Source organism: Diadema antillarum, unplaced genomic scaffold (genome assembly GCF_040938485.1).
Source record: "Diadema antillarum isolate AM-2024a unplaced genomic scaffold, OU_Dant_1.0 seq00000995_RagTag, whole genome shotgun sequence".
NCBI lineage: Eukaryota > Metazoa > Echinodermata > Echinoidea > Diadematoida > Diadematidae > Diadema > Diadema antillarum.
Genome location: NW_027271833.1, coordinates 245,393 through 269,301, shown reverse-complemented (window position 1 = coordinate 269,301; position 23,909 = coordinate 245,393). Strand labels below are relative to the sequence as shown.

General features: G+C 39.2%; 1 protein-coding gene across 1 annotated transcript; it reads left to right on the top strand.

Moving 5' to 3' along the window:
• Window positions 1–5,201: 5,201 nt before the first annotated feature.
• LOC139742306 (mesenchyme-specific cell surface glycoprotein-like) lies at window positions 5,202–23,637 on the top strand. Its single transcript, XM_071652885.1, has 11 exons — window positions 5,202–5,447; window positions 12,628–12,837; window positions 13,476–13,719; window positions 15,281–15,422; window positions 16,524–16,641; window positions 17,610–17,807; window positions 18,584–18,649; window positions 19,759–20,039; window positions 20,482–20,750; window positions 21,449–21,570; window positions 23,537–23,637. The coding sequence occupies exons 1-11, from the start codon at window positions 5,237–5,239 to the stop codon at window positions 23,635–23,637; spliced, it is 1,962 nt and encodes a 653-aa protein (XP_071508986.1). The 5' UTR covers window positions 5,202–5,236.
• The last annotated feature ends 272 nt before the right edge of the window (window positions 23,638–23,909 follow it).

The following is a 23,909-nucleotide window of genomic DNA, read 5'->3' as shown; positions in this document are numbered from 1 at the left end:
TCAGCAGAACACATTCAATATTACTTCTCCTTACCCGGTTGACCTTTGACACATTACCTATTGGAACTGAGTAAGTCCTTAGTCTTTAGAAATTAGTATTCTAAATCATTATAGTCTTTCGTTAGAAGTAGGTTTAACAGAGTAAAAATTGATAAGAATTATAGATCGCATTAAGATAATTATGCCATTAAAACAGGAATAAATTTCTCCATGTCTAAGGCGAAATTGATAAGTTATGAATGGACCTGAATTTGGGCGTTCTCCTAGACTCGATAACCAGTTGCAGTAACCTAGTTCACAGAAACTCTTGATCACATGCCCCAAAAGTTCGGGGCCTTCTAGGGAAGACAGACATCATTAACCGCAACCTTTCGTCTCACTGTCGTCCTTCATTTTTCACTAGTGCTCGTACGACCTTTATCAACCAGCAACACCCCTCTCGAGAGTAGGCCTCCTACATTGCTTTTAGCATGCTTCTAGCAGATCATTTCGGTACACGTTCTGCTCTAATTATGCAGTTACGGCATCCCCAACTTCTAAATTGGTTTTTCCAACAAGGGCTGCTGTGCTCGAATACTATAACGCTATCCTGATTTTTCTCTTGTTTTTTTTGTGGGGGGATCGACATAGAAATTTCTTTTCTCCAAAGAAAACCTGTGGTTTCTTCAGTTAAGTCAACTAATTCAAAACCACTGCTTAGCGTGCTCAAAAATTTGAAAGTCACAAACATCCAAAAAAACATTCAGCGCAACTTCACGAGAACGAAAATGAGATGGTGCTACATTTCATTCTCTTTTATAGCCCCCTTTTTTGATTGGGTTTATAAGAAAGTCATTCATAATGCAAGGGATATGTGATAGACTTTTTGAGTGTCCCAAACACACATGCATTACATGCACATACACACAAAATTCATCACTTCAATTGGTAATTTTGAGCGTACCTTTAGTTGAAAAGTGAAGAAAGAATAAAAAAAAAAATCCTTGTCACTTATAAGTCAAGAACCATTAAGACAGGATTCAAGATCATCTGTCTACAATAGATTTTAATGCAGAGGTATAATAAGGCATAGGGAACCCAAGTGTGAAAGCAGAAATTGTGAAGGTGATAAAGTTATTGATGTTACACAATACTGACAACATCATAAAAATGATGACACCAATGATAATGATAATAACAATAATAACAATAATGATAATGATGATGATGATGATGATAATGACAATAATAATGATTATGATAATAGTAATAATAATAATATTAACAATAATGATATCAACAATAAAAAATAGGTATGATAACAATAGTAAAAATATAACAACAATGATAATTTGATGTTAATAATGTTCACAATGACAACGGTAACAATATTAACAATAATTAAACCCATATTAAAACGTCAATCGTCTTGCATAATAATCATGACTATCTTAACTCCTGCTAACAATTATTATAGACATCAATAACTTATTGAACACAACTTGGAAGCCATTTCACAAGCCTTACTTTAAATTCTCAATATTAAGACGATATTTGGGAAATAATTCCTGATTTCCACAGACGCTCTTGTGACATAATCTTTTGCTGCATCCCTTTCTGGCGGTCGTCTGGAAAATTTCGAGTTCTTTTCCTGCCTTGCTATAAAATGCTTCTCAAGGATCTCAGTAGACAGACATGCACCACATGGACGGGACTTGGATGTTACAAAGGTCACGTGTACAAGTCGCGTGTCTGTTTGTGGAAGAAAAGAGACAGGTCTCCTAGCAACTAAGGATTGCCTGACGGAAGTTGGTGAAGTTTGGATAAGGGCGAGGAGTATCGGTACAGGTCTCGATGGAAAGTAGAGTAGGGTAACCTCAAGACTCACCTCCAGCAAGCCAGAATGAGTCTGACAGGGAGTGAGAAAAAAAAAGGGGGGGGGGGTTACCTTGGTAACACTGGCTATCACTCGAATGTAATATAGGAGGTTCATTTTCTTTCACTTTAAAGGGTTAGTTTTGTTTTGGTTGATTGATCTATGATTGTGCATTCTCTGCTCCGACCAGAAGAGAAAAAAACCCCGGTTATTCTTATCAGATTCTACTAACAATAATTGAGAAGGGAGGATGGCCAGATGATTTGTGCGGGCTCTAAAAATCAAGTACAAACACTCTCATTTGTAAATTTTAAAATCAGTCAATTTGATCTAGAATCTCGCAGATGCCACTCCGAAAAAAAAACAACCCTTCAGCAGAAACTACCCAGCTCTATGAAGGGCTTTTTACAATTGTAAATTTTTGCCTAGTACCGTACCAACGGTGGGGCTAAGGGGGGGGGGGGGGGGGGGGCTTAGCCCCACCGTTGGTACGGGACTATCCTTAGCCCACTTTCTGTTTACACTCGTTTTTGCCAAAGTGGGCTAGCCCCACCGATAATCCCGCACTATCTGGCCCTGCAAAATAGCAGGGTTAGCACCGCAATTGCGGTGCCAAGCAAGTGAGTGTAAACAGAACGAAAAAATAATCCTGGGCTAAGCGACGGAGGCGAAGTCCAACCCTCACTGACCAATCAGAAACGAGGTGATCAGGTGCTGCCGGTGCGTGCGTGTATGTGTACAGTACACAGCGTAATCATGAATATTCATGTGGTTTGGAAAGTACCGGACTAAGAAATAGGAGTGTAAAAAGGTCAATTTTCTCCTTAGCCCCGGACTAGAGCTTAGTACGAGACTAATTGGCGAGTGTAAAAAGCTGAAAAAATTGGTACGGGACTAACGATAGTCCTGGGTCAGAGAAAGTACGGGGTTAAGAAACACAAATGCAAAAAGGGCTTAACACAGACCAGGACTTTCGAGAGCGCAATATCATGCAATCCGACCCTGATATAGATGAATGGGATATAATCATAAATAGATAAATGAACAAAAACGTCCGGCATTAAGGCTAGCATTAAAGTCGGGTACTTCTTTGTAAAGGTCAAGTACCTGTGATCATCAGTAGGGGCGGGATGCGACGGGATGGGACCGATAGAGAGTCAGGAAAGCGCTAGCCAGGAGATGGGCAGAGAGATAGGGATAGCCCCGGAATCACAGACTCAGCCATTAAAACTTGATTCCCCCTCAGGGCATTTGAACTGAGCGTGTCGATAAATTGATACTGACCGGAGCAAACATATTATCATTCTCAAGGCACTAGGGGTCTAGCTAACGTTAAGACGAGGAGGTTATCTTGAAAATTATGAGCAGGCAATAGTCCAGATAAGTAGAAGGGTATAATCATACTTTGAACACCCATAGGTGCTTAGTGCGGGCTCGCGGCCAGGCCATATCAGCCTCACATACACCGATATATATTCATGAGGCATCACTGATATTAAAACATGTTTCTCCCTTTCTATTTCACGGCTGTTGCTACAGTGATGCTCATGATTATAGTAATAATCATATTACCATAGGTATAATAATTATGATGATGGTAATAATCAAGATGATAATGATGACAGTGATGGATTTAACGTAACCGATATTTGATATATCAAAGAAAATTTGGTATTACACCAACAATCAAATATCAATTATTGTTCATAACGTTTTTTTAATCTTTTATAATATCTTGTATGATGAATTACTGGTACATAAAACATTGTCACTAAATGGATTAGGAACATGAAAAATGCGCCAACGTATGTCTGTAAACATCGTAATTAATGACATCTGACACACCTAAAACATAAACATAAATCAACTAAATGAAAGTTTTAGTCAAGCTCCAAGAGCCAATAATGATTTTACGCTGTTACTGGCTACTCTACTAAAAGACTCAGGGCATAGGAACTAAATCTACGTCATTTTAGTTTTGAATGTTATAAAGATCTACCTTAATGTGTGTGTGTGTGCATGTGTGTGTGTGTATGTGTGTGTTGTTGTTGGGTTTTTTTGGGGGGGTGGGATGGGGTTGTTTGCTGTATATATTTGTTTGTTTGTTTGTTTGTTTGTTTTGTTTTGTTTTGTTTTGCAAGTGTTGCAAGCTCCACTCTTCAGAAGATCAAGCCTTTCTATTGTTTTCTTTTTTGTCATCATTTCAAACTGTGCGTAGTGTTTCATATCATTCATCATACCAATTCGTACAAATAAATCAGATTGCGCTTATGACTTGCACTTCTTCCAAATTGTTATAGAATATACTTTGTCAAATGTTTTCTTTGTGAATATAGCTGTTTTTGGATGGAAATAATGTATAATCCAATAGAACTAAATTGAAATGATTCGAGCGTCGTTGGGGCTCATCTACGTGTTTTTCAGATAAAAATCAACTTTACAATTTTGAATGATAAGAATTGGTTATCTTATCTGTTATGAATGAAAATGATATCATTCTTCTAGTTGGTTGGTCGGTTGGTTAAGGGCTATAATAAACAACACAACAACTAATCTAAAAGACATCGAGCCCGGGTGAAAGATTACGGAAATTACTATTGCTCGTTAAAGTAACAAAAAAAAAAACATATTTTTTCTTCAGCGTTTGTATCCTGAAGACGGATGGCAGACTCAGATCGAAGTCATCAAGAGTTTAGGAAAATTTTGATTTAGTCACTTTGCATGGAAGCTCTCAAATAAGTGTAATTTGTGAACTGATCATGATAATAGTGTGGCAGTTCAAGTCTAAATATGATTCTTTGTCTCGTTTAGTCGACAGTAGTGGGGTTATTTTTCACTTCCTCTGTTCTGTCTTTCCCTCCTTTTCCATAGTAGATATTGGATTATTTGTCATCTAAAGACGTCACTGCGTTATCCTTAGTAATAGTGTTGCAGTCGAGACTCTTATGGATCACATTTAAAACGATGGGTATAATTCACGGTTCAGCCAATAGCACTCCGTCACTCAGCGCGCTCCAAGTCCCGGTAGTGTTGCCAACTCACAGGCTGTTTCCGCTTGGCAAAGATCGCCACTGGCTCTAAGACCATTAAAAAGAAAATGAGAGAAGATAAAAACAAGAAAAAGAAAAACTAGGCGTGCGTGGAACGAGGACGTAGGGGAACGGAGCGCGAACTGCGTTTTCTGAATGAAGGAAATAGCGGGACAAGGACAGTCTCTTTCTGAGCCTGTCGTCTGAGCTGGCTAGCAGAGTTCTACATTCCCTCTCTTACGGACTCGCCCCTCTTTAGTTGGGTTTAAAGGCCTTGTTTCAAACCGGCTCGCTTCGGGGATCGTTATCTGGCAAGCTGTATTGAACGGAAGGAAATTAAGACCTCCAAAACATGGCTGGGAAATCCTTCCTCATCGGTTGCCTGCTCGCCGTCTTCGTCGACATCTCGCTAGCCGTGCTGTCGATGAAGCCGATTTCGACGATCCACATTCCCTACGACATCGTGCCCGCACAGGGAAGGACCAGGAACCTCTATGGTTTGAATCAGGGCGCGGCGGAGAAAAGCGCCTACGACGCGGATACCATGGTGGCCTACACCGCGGGTGAGTCGTCACTGTATCCGCTCAAGCTATTTTTTTTTTTTAATCATGGGCCAAGCAACATGGAAGACCTTGACCAACTTTTCTGAATTTCTGATAATTCATGCTGTTTCAGCAAAGTTTTTTTTCTTTAGTAGATTGCACGGAATATAATTAAAAAAAGGAATTATCATGAATCCGAGTTAGATATTAAAACCCTCGCAGCATTGTGAATCATTTTAAACGAACAAAAATAAAAGGTTTCAACCAGTATATTTACGTCACAATGTCTCCCATTTAAGGTAATCATTAATCAGAAAATATATTTCATTGCGATTAGCTTTTTGATTGGTAACAGCAATTTGCATCTATCGCATTGGCCCTAGCAAAGCTGATCATGAATATAATCATATAATGCGTTAGAGTGATATTTCACAAGGGGCCTTCACAGCTTAAATTTCAGAGTAAAATAGAGAGCAGAGGACAGAATGAGGAATAACATTATAAAACATAATTTGAGAAGAAACGAGCAGTAGCATTTCAATAAACTACTAGACCCTTTCCAATCACGGCTCTTATTCAGAGGAGATGGTGATAAACTTAATCATATCTGATCAATACAACGGTGTTAAAAAAGACTCCCCTCCAAACTAAGAGCATTATATCTACATTAAGGCACACGTATATGTTTTGTGCTTTCGAGAAAATACAAAGCAGACTTTGGGTAGCATGCGCCATTTGAAAAAAAAAATCCCTGGATAAACTCAAGTCATAGAGGTTCAAGATTATCTAATGGGACACTATTGCCTTCTACATTGTTCTACGTTCCTACCATGCCTACCCCGCCATATCAATTACTTTGTCACTTCCGTTTCATTGAATATCGTCTTATTCTTGAGGAGGTGGAAATTGGCTGTCTTTAACAGCAAACGGACGTCCCGTTTCCTTTCTTTATTAACCAATACTCTAACCGCATCAATCAACCTATTGTCTGTCACACACAAAAAAGGGAGGCACATTTAGAGCATGAATCATCCACGAACAGTCGCTCTTTAGGAAAACAATTGGCTTTCACCATTTCGGTACAATCGTCCTTCTCAAAGTGAAGACAAAACTGCGCTTCTCCAAATAATTGTTACCTTGTCGCTAAGGCAGTGCTAAACGGTTTTATGTTTTGACTGGACATTCAGACTGAGTTTTTTGGGGTAAGAAAGTAGACAGAAGGTACAGGTTTAAGCCAGCTATAAAATTAAAAAAAAAGTTGACGAAAGAATACATTAGAAGAAACAATCCGTTAAAAAGTAGTTGGGGTATCTTTTTAATTCTCTAACAATCTTTCGTATCCTAAAAGAAAGGTCGATCGACTCCCCCCCCCCCCAAAAAAAAAAAAGAAAAAAAAAGAGATAATCTCCGTAAAAACAAAAAACAAAAAACAAAAACCACACACACACACACACACACACACACAAAGAAGAATTACACACACCCTCGCTATGGCAACTAAAACTCTATGCAGATAGAAAACTTTGTTTAGCCAATACATTTCAACAAGTCCAACAATATTAGATTTCATGCAATACATACACCTTGCGTGCCCCTTTAGCCCGTTGAATTATGTTCACAAAATCTGTTACGCTCAAAACATTATTTTTAAAAATGTATGTAGGGTGACACAATAAAGCGTCATCAACAACACCTACTCGTACCTTACGTGTCAATTTTCTCGCTCTATCTTAATCCTCTTCTGCATGTTCCAAAACAGGTGAAGGTATAGCAATTATACAACCAAGACACAACCTAAATGGCATGGATCCTGTGTTTCGTACACCTGTAATTTCAAAACTCATGCTGTTGATAAAAGTGTAAACCAAGAGGCACGTTCTCGGTCGATCCTATACGTTCCATACAGGGCAATCAATAAAATTTGGAGCTGACACAGGTGCAAAAAGTGCTTTCCTTCCCGTAGAGGGGTAAAACAAGATTACCCATTTCCTGAACACTTTTAAAGACGATGGAGGCATGCAGAACGGAAAATAAAGGATTCGTAACCTCTTTCACAACTTGCACTGCGGTCGCAGATCGAACCATCGAGTCTCCTTAATAATTAAGTAATTTTCCGAGTGGCCCAGAAGTTAATTAGCAGAGTTCCAAAGTTCCCAGTCTAAATTATACATAATCATGTGTATTTACTTTTTCTTGTCAATGCTGAGGGAGAGATTTATGCTTTTGCTTTTTGGCGGGAGGGTGGATTAGTGAGAGTGGGCGGGGAGAGCTAAAGAGAGATAGGGATGTGAATGATGAATGCGACCCTTTTGAATCAAATTTTAAACCTGAATTATCATTTTTATCATGAGTGGCTGCTACCGAGGTGTAAATGTTTGCGACCAAACCACTACGGGATCGACGGCTACAAGGGACCCTCCATTTCCATTCCCATCCTTATTCAATTTGTACTATAAATATATAGATACCTTAAAAAAGCAATTATGTTGTTGCTCATGATCACATGTTTGTTAATTTACGTTTTTGAAATTACTACAAATGTGTTCTGCTAATGCATTGTATATAATTTCCCCTATTTATTTAATGGAAATGAAACTTAAGGTGAATTGAAAAGTTCCCTTCCAAGGACTAAGTAACAGCAATTAAGTGCCTTGCCATAGGGCACAAACTAATGCCAGACTCAATACCGGGACCTCTTTCAGAGCACGCAATGTTTCTTTCTTTTTTTTTTCCTAACTGAGCTGTTTGTATACGGAGGACGGGAAAATGTTATTTTGGAAACACGATGATCTCTCAATTGTGTACGCGGCGGTAGGGTTCCATTGTCACAACTGTTGAGCAATGTAGTATCGTGACTCATTGCACGAATATTAATAGCTTTAAGGTTCTTTTCCCAAGAGGCGCTTGACTCTTGAGGTGTTTCGGCGAGCGCGGTCATATAATAATGATGATAATGATAATGATAATACTAATGATGATGATGATGATGATGATGATGATGATGATGGTGATAATAATAATAATAATAATAATAATAATAATAATAATAATAATGATAACAATAATGATAATAATAATAACAATAATAATAATAATAACAATAATGATAATAATAGTAATGATAATGGTAATAATAATACTGGATTATTTTAATGCGGCACGTCTGTCAAACAGTGGCACTCCTGGCGCAGAAGGGTGAGACCTCCTCTCACATCGCTTCATTCAAGAAAAGAGCTACGATTGAAAGAAAGCACACAGTTACTGAAATAAAAAAAAAAGTACTGAGTTCTTTCTTGAACAGAGGAAATGAAGGTCTCCATTCTCAGTTTCACAGGCAATGAGTTCCATATCCGTGTCGATGGTACGTGGACGCAAAAAATGGATCCTATACAGAGAGTTTGACAACTTTACGTGTTTGTGTGTATGTGTGTGTGTGTGGGGGGGGGAATGTCCTCATGAATTTTCAACGTGTGAATGATAAGAAAATGCACATGATTATACACATACACACAACATGCTCGCATGATGTCATGCATCAATCAAATTGTGATTGCACGTAATAAGCGCGTTTATTGTCACTTTCGAAAGTATGCCGTGTACCCAACAACAGCGAGTGGTTCTATTCATAGATACTGGTCGACGTTCCTAAATTTACTCTCAACTGATATAACACTGAAATTGCAAATACGACTTCTTTTTCCTCCTGTTCCGGGAAGGGGGGGGGGGGAGAGATCATGGGGAAAAAAAAGAGACTACGAAAATATTACGAAATTAATACAACACTTCCTTTTTACCAGAATTAACAAGGGGGCAGCTAGAGATGGAATCCTTCTTTTGCTATTTTGTCAACACCTTGTCAAAATATGAAAAGATTTTTTTTTTTACCGTGTTTGTTGTTGTTGTTGTTGTTCCTTGACCATGTTGCTGGTGCAGTTCTTTTGATCATTTTAATGTCTTCTTATCTTCGTTTATCCATTTTTCTTTCTGAAATATTTTTCGAGCTTGGATTCACACCCGGAGTTGTCATCTCTCTCTCTCTCTCTTGTTTTGTTTTGTTTTGTTTTGTTTATAAAGAGACGCCACGAGTCTGAGGATGGTTTAAAGTTTAAAAGATTTTACGGGACAATCATTTAACTACCCGTCTCCAAAGTATGCATAATTATATGCATGGCGGGACCCTCGAATGTAACGCCCCGGGGGTAAAGAAACAGAAAGACAGACAGAGGAGGAGAAAGAGAGATAGAGGTAGAGATTGAAAGAGAGAGGGGGAGGAAGAGAATGAGAAGGGAGTAAGTGCCTATGATAAGTAATTAGACTGTAGAAGTTCCTGTGAGAAAATTCTCTACGCTTATCATGGCTTATTAGAAGAAACTTTCTTTTCTGCATCATTCATTTCATGATGGCAATAATATTCTCTTGTAATACCCCCACCCCACCCCCTGCGCAATCCCCATCTACTCTCCCACACCCCTTCCTCCTCCCTTCCTTCCCCTTCTTTCAGGAGCGAACCTATGCTATCTATCAATTCCGTAGAGGATAGGATAACAAAAGTGAGCTTAACTCTGAACCTGAGTGGATTCCATGTTCCGTCTCGCATCTCGTGGCAATTGTTTGCCTTATCGGAGAAGGAAACCGATCTTATTATTACGCTCTCTTTTTTGCTTCTACATGAACAGAAACGGGGTTAGAAAATAGAATGTAAATGCTAAAGATGTAACATATCGGGTGCAGATTTGTTTCCAGGGACCACTGCGTTATAAGTTGTAAGATGCTATCCAAAACAATTATTATAATTCTGTTGATTACTTTTTATTCCTCCTTTTGAATTTCTTTTTGACCGAGGTAAAATGCTGTCTTCGATAAAATGCAGATAGGAATTTGGTCGGAACTTGGTGAGGATTCAATCAACTGTGTGCAAGTTCCAGTATGATAATGTGGACCCATGCATTGATATTCGATTTGTATTTGGATGAATCAAGTATTCTCATCTCTCACAGCTCTTACTTCTTAGTCTTCCCGAGTAGGCGATGCCGCCTGTTTACTTGCTATCACAAATACAGACTTTTTTATGACTTTGAAACCGTTGCCATGGTTACACCTGCAAGATTTACATTCTATTCATTCATTCAGTCATTCTAATGTATATTCATTGGTCTAACCATATTCATAGTAGAACCCTGCTGAGAGTAAAAGTCATTGTCATTGTTCTCAAATTCCCTCTAGAAAAAAATTACTGCAATAGCCGAAAGTACAGTTATCTGTTGTGCAACCGTACGAATATATGTCACAGAACCGCCTAAAGAAACTTACGCCAATTATTTTCTCTTGGGGTTACACCATCCGCTCCGCAGTGAGTCACTCTTGGCAGAGACTAGTGTAACAAAAAAAAATCATCTGATAATTTCGCTATTAAACATGGACATCGCTCTTGAGCAAACTGTGGCTCTATGGGCTTTGGAGAGCAAAAACATCACGATTTAGGGACTATGACGCAGTAAAGCTAAGCAACTTTCTTACACATCGTGTTGTCGAAAATATATAAAGTTGAGCATAGTCAAGATGTAAATTATAAAGCACGTAAATGAAACGGGAAAAGTTTAATAGGAATCTTCAGCATAGTCTTGATAAAGTTGATTATTTCAAGCCAGAAAGGCCGGCTGATTTTTTTGATATATTTCAAATGGCTACAAACTCTTCGAAATGAAACTTGTTCGAAAGACGAATTCATTCATTCTACATTACTGTTGTAAGTCAAAATAGGTCAAAGGCATCTTAACAAGTGCTATAATCTTATACACAGACATGTATTTTGTGGATGATTACTTTAAAAAAAAAGAATAAGAAAAGAACAGAAAAGAAAAGTATACCACGCGCTCCTCTTAACGTTCTCGCTGATTCGCTGATTCATTAGAAACTATTAACCAATCACAGGAAAGAGATGTCATTGGTCATATCGTTGTTTCACAAGTCAAATCGTGGACTGCGTTTAAATCGAGACCCTTTATGAGAAGATTTGACCATATTCAGTCTTCTTTTGATTTTCTGTTCACATTCAGATCTAAGCTCTATGTGTGAGGTCGAGTAAAGTGAACATCCCCTGATCATGTTATTTCTGCGCAAATAAGTAAATGTACAGCGCCACCGTCCCTGAACGACAGTAGAAGCGTATATCTCACCCGAGAGCATCATTCTGAATGCGTTACAGATACGCGGTTAGCAGCCCGGATGCTGTGGCGGTATCTCGGCGTGCAGTTGGCAGTTTCTTGCTGAACTAATCAAGAACGCACACGGACGTACGGTTCAAATTGATTTTGATGCTAGTTTGTACACTGACACACGAGATAGGCAACTCGTGCGATAGTGTGAACATAATAGACGTAGCACTGATCATTCGTCTGTTCGTATAGAGTTCGTCAAGTGTATGTGATGTAGACTCAACAAAAAGGGACTGACGTGTACATACGTTTGAATAGCAATGTGACGTAGTTCACCTCAGGTATACAGATTTTTTTTTTTTTTTTTAAAAGCCGTTTACAATATTGGAAAAAAAATCCTCCTTAACATTTTCTTCAGCTAATGTAAAGTGTGAATGGTTAATATGGCATAAACATATATGATTTTACTTAGCAGTCAAGGGAGAATACATTGTGAGCTTTTAAATCTTGACATGTCTGATGGAAATGGAAATGGAAATGTCTATTTTAATGTCTTATTCCAACGAGTTACAAGTTGATACATTGCTCAGAACAACCTTCCTTAAATGCTAATTATATTTCTCTCTCTCTTTATTTTTCTCCCCTCTCTATTCCTATCTGCCTCAATCATTTTCTGTTTATCTTTCTCTCTTCCCTTCTCTCTTTCTGTCCATTTATATCTCTCTCTCTCTTTCTGTTAATCTGACTGCCTTGATTTCTTCGTTCTTATCTCTATACATCCGTCCTCTCTATCAGTAATTTCCTTATTCTCTGTCATACTTTGCCTTCGTCCTCTACCTCTGGTATACCCATCAATCGTTCTCTCACCCTTACTCTTCGTCTGAATGTAATAAATGAATCAAAGAATATATGAATATATAAATGTGTTAATATACGAATATATAAATATATAAACATATGAATAAAGACATGTACAAATATAAATGTATTTCTTTAGGTCATCTATCTAGGAATCTATCCTATCTCTTTTTCTCTCTGGCTAACAGGCCGGCGCTATTTGCACATCGTCAACTTCACCGACGTTTTTTCGCCGAAGATTGAGAGCTCATACCGCCTGACGGCTCCCGTTCTCGACATCGCCGAGTGCGGGAATCTCGTGGCGTTCACCAGCCGAGATCGAGTCCATGTGACGAATCCGGGCATGATACACATCTACACAAAGACTCCAGTGTTCGACTCGTTGTGCAATCTCACGGGTATGTGCTCCATTGCTTCATTGCTCCATTAGTCCACTGACGCTTTTATTTTAAGTCACACGCTCTCTTTATGACTTGGCGTGTAGAATTCATGCTAGCATGATCGCAGGATGATTTATTATCTGACAGATAATCAGCAACTATACAACGCTATGTTGGTCCAACTTGAATCCTTACTGCTATGCTCCTGTAAAGACACAAAAGTTCAGTACCATTCTACAGTTTAGTCGAGATAAACGAGAGATACTTACGTCAAGTTTCCCCAAGAGAGTTTGCTCTTCATTAATTGATATCCTGATTGTATGTTTCATCCATTTAAGATATCAGCAAATGCCAGTGAATTTTGTCCAGCATAAAGTTCATTTCTTAAAAAAGATAAATGACAATGTCATTGATTTGGTTGTTTTCTTTTACATGTATCTCCTTGATCACTTGTTGATAATGGGGTGATCTTCATACTCGTATAATTACCAGTTGTACGGAAGACACTGCTATCGTTCGTAACACAAAAGATGATGAACACTATTCGTTCCCGTTTAACCTTTCAACTTTATAGTGGCCAACATCATTCTTGTCAGGATGCTGTCTTACGTTATCAGACTAAGTACGGGATAAACTTTTCTCTCTCCACTGATTAGTGGGCAGCAACCCGAAGAGTCTTCGGTTTAATCCCGCCTGTGACACCATCGTCGTCGCCAACGAAGGTCCCGCTGCCGAGAACCCCGAAACCGAGACTTTCGTCAACCCCGAGGGCACGATCAGTGTCGTCCGCGTCAACCACACCTGGGTGAATCCATCGATCTCGCAGTGCCAGTCGCCGTTGTTGATGTACGGGTCCGACGTCCGAACCATTGACTTCACGCTGTTCAACAATCCACAGTTGTGAGTGAAAGGACGCCCTCATATGTTCCTCCAGCAAGGACCAACAATCCCCAACCCCACCAAACATTTAACAAACAAGCAGAACAACAAAAACAACCGAATTACATTCAAATTGACCAATGACAGAGAAGGAAACTGGAAGAATATTCCTTATGAAGGGTCGTGACATGCTATGGCCGTGCCTTGTCGAGCCGATGTAAAACATCGACAACCTTAACACTTTATCCTGTCGAATCATGGGTGTTGAACACATTGTACGTTCTCAACAACAGAAGTCATTATTTGTCAAACTATCGCACTAAACATTATGAAGTTATTCCGTTATTCAACACCGTCTTTACAAGTGTTACATGAAATACATTTTTTTCTGGTGGAGAACGTAATGGAAGTATCCAGTGTTACGCGTTTCTATTTACCGCTGAGTGGTATCATCATCATTATACTCAAGCATATCATTTGATTTTTAGTCAATAGAAAAATCGCTATGATATGCGTCTTTTGTTTTATTTTCGTAGGGAGGGTTGAAGTACGAAGTTGTTGATAAAATGTAATTGAGAATTGCCTTCTTCAGTACGTGAAAGGAAATGTCTATTATGCAACTATTATTACTCCATTTATTCGAATTTGAGAAGGTACGGTTCATTAGGCATACCCATGGTTGTAAAACTGAGGTCCGTGGTATCAATCCTTGTTACTAAACCCTTGTTATTAGATGTTTTAAAGAATAATGATCAGAAAAAATTGCTCTACCGACAATCATAATAGATGATGTATGCATAGTGTAACGGAAAACACCTTTTGCTCCCATTTAATATCGGAAGACACGGAAACGCTATTAGACTGATAGCAATCAACCTGTTACAGGCAAATGACTATGATAAAATCTACGCCTCGTGGATTTAACAATTCCTTAGTCAGGGCTCCACACTAACTTTTTTGTTTGGTGGCACGATGGGGCCACCAAAATCCTCAATTTCATATTTGTGGTGGCCCCAGAGAAAAATTTGGTGGCCCGAAAGAAAAATCCAATAAAAAACATTAAAAGTTCTGTTTTTTTAATGAGTCAGATATTTAAGTTTTATCATAGTAAGACTTGGAATTTGGACATATCTACTCATAAATAAACCTCAACAAACTCGCAACACTTACTCTCAGGCACTCATTCAGTCCTTTTCATCCATGCTTATAACAAATTTGACTGCTAAAAAGTTACAAATTTATTGACATGCAAGTACTTTTCAAAAATATTTGGTGGCCCGAGGCGGGCCACCAAATTTGCCCTTTTTTGAAATTTGGTGGCCCGACTTTCATTTTTGGTGGCCCCGGGCCACCGGGCCACCGTTAGTGTCGAGCCCTGCCTTAGTCGTTAGTTACCTTATGCACACAATTCCCACTAACGCACTCAGACCCGAGCATCATTTGTATACTGTGACCGACAGAAAGCAGACGAACGCTCCTGTCAAACACTCAAAAAGTCGTTTACTCTTGACGTCACAATGCGCATGTGGTTATGTCAGCCAAAATTCTTGTTTTAGTAATATCCGTTATGATCCTTTCCTAGCGCGGCCGATTTGGAGAGCAGACTCATCCGTCATCCATACAAAGGTCAGATGGACGGGGGTGAACACACTTTCTCGATGAACGTGGAACCAGAGTACGTGACCATTGACCCCTACCTGCCTATTGCTTACGTCACCCTACAGGTAAGAATGAATAGACCCGTCTATCGACATAATTACACTGTTCTGCTTTATTACACATGATTTATCATCACAGAAATAGGTTCTTAGGTAGATGAAAAGCTTTCGAAAGAATATAACCGACATGTCAATATCTAATATTCCAAGCACTATTTTCCATTTACATGAACCAAGGGCTATAGTAATGGATTTTGTGGAATTTTTGGTAATATAATGTAATACTCGGTGATGTTTAACCATCACCGAGCTATAAAAAAACCTTGAATGATATATTGTTTACTCATTATTTATCTAGCGATCCACGTCCCACAAGCTTTGCTTTTTAGTGGATCACTATTTTCCATAATTGAATTTATTTTCCGCACGCCCACGAAGTATATATGCATTGTTCCTCCTAATATATACATATGTTGTTATATAATTTATCTCGTATACTACATGAATCTTTTGCAAATGTTTGAACAATATCATTTCATGACATGTATACTTTGTACTATGTTTTGATTTTCGTTGATTGGAAATAAACTATGATTGAAGTGAATTGAAACATATCATATGAGATGTGAAAAAAGACATTCGGGCAATGTTCAGCAATATCGACTCTTTGGCAAGTATTCTTTGAGAGAGGAAAAGAAACAGTTTGACATGTCATGCTGTGTATCCAAATAGTGACTTTTTTATCATACAACTATCAAAAGCGGTGGATGAGTTGAATGCTGCAAGGAAGGCCTAAAGTGATGTAAGGAATTATTAGTTTTAACCCATAAGAAGCTTGTATTACCCCTTGGATGCAGAATTTCGGTCTTTTGACAAAGTAAATTTAATTCAATTCAAAGTTTATTTCATTTTTCGACAAAACATATAAGTTACGCTTCTTTTGACAACAGAGAATAAGGTAAACAGAACATTATGTATCAAAAAGAATGTACAACAATTGAGAACCTTATAGTAATTATACATTGTAGTAAAAAAGAAACAGAAGTGATCGAAATTAAGTACATGTATAACTTTGCTTAATGTTTTGAAATGAAACAAATCAAGTGATGAAATAATGAGCACACTAGGTTTTTAAATGGAATTCATTCTGCAACGTTTCGATGCCAGGAAAACAATGCCATCGCTGAGATCAACTACGAGAATCTGACGGCGATCATTCACCCGGTCGGAGTCAAGAACTGGACCAATTACGACATCGACGCGAGCTCCCTCGACGCTCAATCTGGTAATGTCCATAGTCAGTATGGAATGAAATCCATCCACTTATATTCATGCTAATCCACTCCACCTACAGGTGGGCGCAATAAGTCACGAGTTCGACGCCCACGAGTCACACAGCCCACGAGTCATGCTGCCCACGAGTCATACAGGCCACGAGTTATACAGTTCATGACTATATATAGTCCACGAGGTAGGCACTATAGGCAGAAAAAACTCAAGACTCTCGACGTTACATCACGGGGCATAATGTACGTAGTATGAAGCTTATTGTCCCTTTCGCTTAGTGTCGCACACTCATCGCATGGGCCTGTTTAACTTGTTATCTAGCTCGTGGGCAGTATGACTCGTAGGTGCAAGACTCATTTTTCATTATCTAGCTCGTGGACCATGTGACTCGTGGATATCGAGCTCGTGTGATGGCCCCCTTAAGGTTGACCGTAACAAAATAAGTAAAATCGAGCTAACGGAGGGATTGGTAGCAGTTTCATAAAAACGGACATAAGTAAAGAGATACGAGAAATGACACGGGAAATAGATTTGTAGCTGTTACTTCAGCATTTCTTTTTCTGATGTCTTATTTTCTGTAAACTCTTCTTTTCCATATTCCTAACCCGAGAAATTGAGAAAAAAAAATCGAGCATTCTAAAAATGAGCACTACTGTTTATTGTGACTGATCAACAGTGCCAAGACACTACACGATGATTTTTTGGAGTGTGTTATGGTACATTATGTCTATACCTTCGTATACAACTATGTACAGTTTTCGACCATGTACCGAATGCTTGAGAAACTGTAATGTATTTACCATGAATGATTATTGAATTACGCCACGTTTCGGCTTGTGACCTGCCTATATTTCATTCCACATTATTGTAATATCTTGCTAAATGAGGGTCAGAAATATTCAGCTCTAACCATACGAAGGAACTTCACAATTTATCAAACTGACCCTTGTCAACGCTCCACTTCAGGCGAGCGGCGGGCGCTGACCTACCGACGTTACCCGATCGAGAGTCTCCTACAGCCCGACGCCGTGGAACTGTTTGACGCCAACGGCGAGATTTTCCTGGTTACGGCCAATGAGGGCGCCCCAATCAATTACATGTGCGAGAGCTGCGAGATAGAAACCGAGTACTTCGAATACGAGGAAGCACAGGAGCTAGCCGCGGGTGAGTGTGCAAAATATGTGGAATTTGAGATTTGAGATTTGATTGTTGAGACTTTGAGGATTAACATTTGAAATATGATGTTTCAAATTTGAGATTCAGGGTTCCAGATTTGTGATTCAAGATTTGAGGTTCGTGGTTTGAGATTTGGGATTGAGAATTTGAGATTGGTATGATGTTAAAATTTCAGATTCTTAATTTGATGGGTGAGCTTTAAATCTTGTCGATCGATGTCCATTCTTATTTTGGATTCTATATATATCCTCACTTCACGTATAACTGCATGAACTTTTTAGTATTTAGGAAGTGAAAACAAGTATCCACAATTATAGAGATATAAATAGATTCTGATGATATGTTTCTCCTCAATGTATGGGTACTATCGATGACGTAATACATGAGAAGCTCGTGAGTGGTGTCAATAAAAGATACAGGGTCGCTGACAACATAAAAAATCATCCATTCAATGTTCATTATTCTTTATTGGTTTGATTTAACCCTTTCCGTGTCGGAAAATTTGGACAGTGCGTCCGATGCCACGGAGTTTCCTTTTCCAATCAGCACTCGATGCATACAAAGGGTTAGATTTGATTTCAGTTTTTGTGTATACACATTGTTGTTCTTTTCCAGCGCGTCGTGCATAACAGAATGGTTAGTATGAATAATCCTTCAGAGTTGGAGAATGGTTGAAATTTGGCATATTAAACTTGTGGTATTCACATTTTTTGCAGTTTCGTAAACTTTGTCTGCATACGTTTCTTTGTCTTTCTCTACATCAGACTACCTCCTATCTCAGAACGTTCCTACCCCGGTGCGTCAGGCAATGCTGAACCCCCGCCAGCTGGGTGAGTATAGGGCGTCGTATGTACCAATCGTCTGCAATTTTTCTGAGTCTCATAAACATTCCTTCTCACTGTTTTGTGGTAATTATTATCTTACTTCATAATAGTGACTATAGTCTCTTTATCATGACTTTATTTTGCCATCTCCTGTCATCATGCTTTTCTTACCCTTGATACATCAATTTGCTTGAATTCTTATAATTATATTTTGTTCTAGTTGGCACAGTATATCCTTCCCAACGAAAAATTAACACCAAAATGCAAGCAACAATGCCCGAAGGCAAGATATTATCGGAGCAGAGGGGTGAAGATGTGCTGTGAAAGATTTAACCAAGTAAATTGTGAGATCGCAACATACTGCTGCTCTATATTATTTTTAACAAATATGTTGGAAAAAGAACCAGCGGGATTCGAACCTACCATCCCGTCATCATCTTGCTTTTATTCAATTAGCTTTGGACAATTTAGATAAAAATTACGGCATTTCAGACCCTAGGTACTTGTTCCAAAATTCATTATGTCACTGCCGACAACCATGTCGGGATAGCCTGGTGGTATTGTCGTTGCCCGGAAAGCAGTAGATTGCAGGTTCGATTCTCACTGGTTTATTTTTCCGACATGTTACAATGCTACAACTTCATTTGTACAGGAGCAGACAAGAGACAAGAATTTTTCGTAGCAAAGAAACAAAATGCTTTCCAGGTCATTGACTTTCTTTAATGTTTGAAATGTTGTATACCTGTTTCAGCTTGGCTGGAATGTAGAAGATGTCAAATGTTTCTTCCAAGATTGCAAATAAGCAACTTATATTCATGACCGGCGAGTAATTCTTAGATTGTATTTTTGTCCATCCCATTGACCTGTAAATATGAATAAAAGACGATCTTATGGGAGCAAGCAACATATTGATTTTGTAGGAATCTATTCAGATTTTGTGCATGCTTTGTTCACAAAAGTCGCCTTCAATAACCACAAAGCTTGCATGATCTAGCAACAAACAAGGGAATATCTGCCTAAGGAAGGTGAAAGAAAATCTTCGTTATTCCTAGGCTGTAGGGAAAAATGAAATAGATGATTACAGAAACGGCCTATTCTCCTTTTCATCTTTTCAGGCCAGCTTCGCATCAGCATGGTAGACGGATTGCCAGAGCCCGGCGCAGAAAAAATTGACAGACCTCTCTTCTACGGTGGTCGGGGCATCTCCCTCTTCAGAGTTGGCCCATACAGCATGGACCTGGTGTGGGACAGCGGCGACCAGATCTCCAAGGGCATCACCGAACTGTACCCCAACGCCCACAACCACCCGCCCTTCGGTAACCCGGAACTAGTAGAGGGGGCAGTCCGGAAGGTGGATCTTGTCAACCGCCGTTGGGACGCGTGGTCTCCCTTCACGGTATGACGAGATTTGCAATCTTAGTTTTCATTTAGGGCCTATACATCAGTTTTGTTTTGTTGCGACTGAAATGTTACGACTGAAATAGCAAAAACAGATAATGAAATAAAGACGACGTACAAACAATAAGAAGAATGTAATGTAACATATAATTAGCTTTATTTTCTGCAAACAAGCAAACAAGCGAATTATAGACGGGAACAAAGAAGAGAGGTGGTTCTATGAAAAAAAAAGAAAGAAGAAGATATGTATTCTGTAGACAAGCCCTGTCTTTGTTCATGTGGATTTATACTGCACATTAAAGCGAAAATGCTGACAGGTCTCTGACTAGACGCACACGTAACCAGAGCTGAAATATCATGTCTTTTTGAACTATATCATCTTACTTTCAAGAAACTGTGTGAGTAAAAGACGTAATTTACCACCTCGTTGCGTGTTCTAGGGACCCGAATGTCAGTCTCTCGCCGTTGGTCGGTACAATGCTTCACACAAAGTCATCATCGTAGGTATCAACGGGGCGAACGCACTCGGTCTCTTCACCGTACCGCTCTCGGGCAACTCGTCCGATCCCAACTTCGAGTCCGTGTACCGCGACGGTGAGATTCGGGCGATACGCCGCATGACGTACAACCAGCTCTACCAGTCCGACCTCCAGAAATTGCAGAGGATCGACGCGCGAGGCATCGGCGACCTCGATCCCGACTCCATCGTGTAAGTCGTGGTCGAAGAGCGTTGGCTGCAGAATTATTTGCCATTTTTGCCTCGCGCCACCTAATGGTTCGAGTTTTACACAATATATATGCACTTCTTTTCTTACATGAAGTACGCATTAAATCAGTAGAAGGGTGTGTTCATACGTATCTGATGGAGCACGCTATGAGGAATGTTGTTTTACCACAACCAATGTAGTCACCTTTATTCAATAATTATCCCACTATACCTGTTATCTCGCTAAATCATAGTTATCTGTGTACATTACAAAGACATTGCCGAGATAAGTGTGAATCGATGTCATCCTACGTTCATGACGGTTGTTGTTGTTGTTGTTGTTGTTGTTGTTGTTGTTGTTCATTTTCCATCTGTGAAGATGGCTGGATAGCCCATATTCAGCTACACGGTGGCCATTACAAGCCCATAACAATGCAGACATTTTCTTTTCAAAATGAATACTGAAGAAAAACATGAAATAGGGAACTGACAGCGAATTCTACATCAGTCAATTACAAATTTAATCTTTCCCTGCTGTTATGTCATCCCCCGAGAAACAACAGCAACAACGTGATTATAAACAAATTTATGTCAAAACTTTCCTATCAGTCGAAGAAAGCAAGAACTTAATCGACGTTGACTCCAGCGAAGTCATCAAAATGTCCATCTTAATATTGTCCACCATGCTTCGTTTCCCCCAGGTACATCCCTCCTGAAAAGACCGTTGGACAGCAGCCACTGGTGATGGTGACCAGCCGAGTCAGCGGAACCATCACACTCTACAGGATCTATGAGATTCCACGTCACCAACTTCTCCTGCAGAGTAAGTCAAAATCAACTAGCACACAACGCCACTTTTTTTTTTAAATTCTTTATTCGACTTTCGTTCAATTTCATATCACAAAATTCACTTTCACAGAAACAAAAACAAAACATTTTGCAAACACAAACTGCATTGTGCACAACATTGTACAAAATAATGTCAATCTTACGTGGACAAAAAGCAGTGACACAAACATTGTGCAAAATAATGTCAAACTTACATTGTAACTCTTTTAACTAAAGAAATGAAATCCGCTTTTTGTTTTTTAGACACATATATATTCTCGTAAAATGCCCGAAAACGGGGACATGATAGACAGTTTGCTCAAAACAAACGGGGCATATTTCATTGCTTCTCAAAAGAAAAAAGAAATCGAGGCCATTTGCGAGAAACACACACGCACATGCGCACACACACATACACACACACTGAGAGCTTTTTTACAACCCTCATTTGCGTATAAATTTTGGAGAAAAGAATAATGTTACAAGAGGGTGGTGTCATTTGCTTGGGACGATGATTTCTTTCAATATATCGTTCATTCTCAAAAAACTAGCACACAACCGCACCCCCACATAACGCACACAAGCACACAAACACACATACACACACACGCACACACGCACGCACACACACCGAGAGCTTTTTCACAACCCTCATTTGTGTATACTTTTTGGAGAAAAGAATAATATCACAAGATGGTTGTGTCATGTGCTTGGGGCGATGATATCTTCCAATATCTCGTTCATTCTCATTCTAATCATTAGCTCAATTGCGTAGCAGTATGTAGTATGAAAAAATGCCATTCTAGGCGGTAATCTCAAAAGACTTAAGGAAGGCAATTTGCTTTCTCACATGCTTCAATGCAAATAATCAAACTCAAACCTTATTTCTGTTATGTTATTCCATCAGATTGTCATACCATGTGAGTTCTTTTATGAACAAGAATGATTTATGCGTATATGACTTCAAACAGTACACTTTGTTCAAAGAGATAAATTGAGCTTATTTGAAAAGAAATACATGTATGCCCCATTGTTTCTCTCAATATGTACTTTTAATATTCATTGAGAAATCCTCTGTTGGAAATCTAAAACAAGTTAGCAAAGCAAAACAAAGAAATGGATGAAGAATGTCAGAAGAATGTCTAGGACGATATGACATCGAGGATCAAGAATGCAGATTTACTTATTCTATTCAACTGTCCAATGACGTCAGAAGATGGTTGATTCTTCAATGTCATTATCTATTGTCAGCATTCGATTGTTGAACTGCATTGATTTTCTGTATTTGACAAGTGGGGAGTGAGAAACGCCCCATCATTATTGAAATCAATCAATAGCTGAATCTCAAGCGCCACATTAAACTGGTTGCTGCAATTCAAAAGAACTGCCCAATCTTCCATACGTCAAACAGTCCCCTGGGTATAGTCTCCAAAGAAGGACATGCGTCATTCATGTTGATTTAGATTTATAATGAGGTCTTCTTTTAATATCCAAGGTAGCCTTTTCAGTGTTGCCACTGCTCCACCAGAAAGCACTGCAATTATTATTACCCTAACGTTGCCAGGTACCCATGTACACACCTGGGTCGAGAGGGACGTCGTGGTGGGTAAAGATATCTTGTCCAAGTATGTAAGCACCCGTAATCGAACCCGGGGCCTTCGATTGGGAGTCGGGAGTCTTATCCACTATCCCACAGCGCCCCACGTTTAGAGGGACAGGCCGTGACACTAATTTGTGTTTGGGAAAGTGGAAACACGTCTAAGATAATATTCCTTTTGGTCATGTTAAACAGCTTCGACAGACAATGTTAACTGTGTATATCGGTTTTTTTTTTAAACGGTAATATTGTGTATTACAGTACGAAAGACAAACAATAAAACTTGTCATCGCTCATTAGTTCCCTACTTATTGAATCATTATCTAATCTAATCATCTGTCTCTTTTCGTATTTTCAACTGCAGAGACTCCCCTGGACGGCGGCGCCACCGGAACGACGCCCTCAACGTTTGTGTCCCTCCTAATCGCATGCATCGCCACACTCTTTGTCGCACTGCGTCATTAAAAGCATGCAGCTACAGAGTCTAATCTGAAACAAGTGTCAAGACATCAATACCAATGACGTACATGGCTCTTACAGCGATCACACACGATCGATCAATCGCCAAGGACATGTATTCATAGAATCTGAACTAAGGACAGACAAAAACACATGTACTGATTATCTTAAACAAAATTCTTGATGTCGATACGCTTGAAGGATATCTTATGTTTATTGCTATCTCTGACCGTCTATCTTATATCTTTCTATCCATCAATCTGTCTATCTAACTTTAG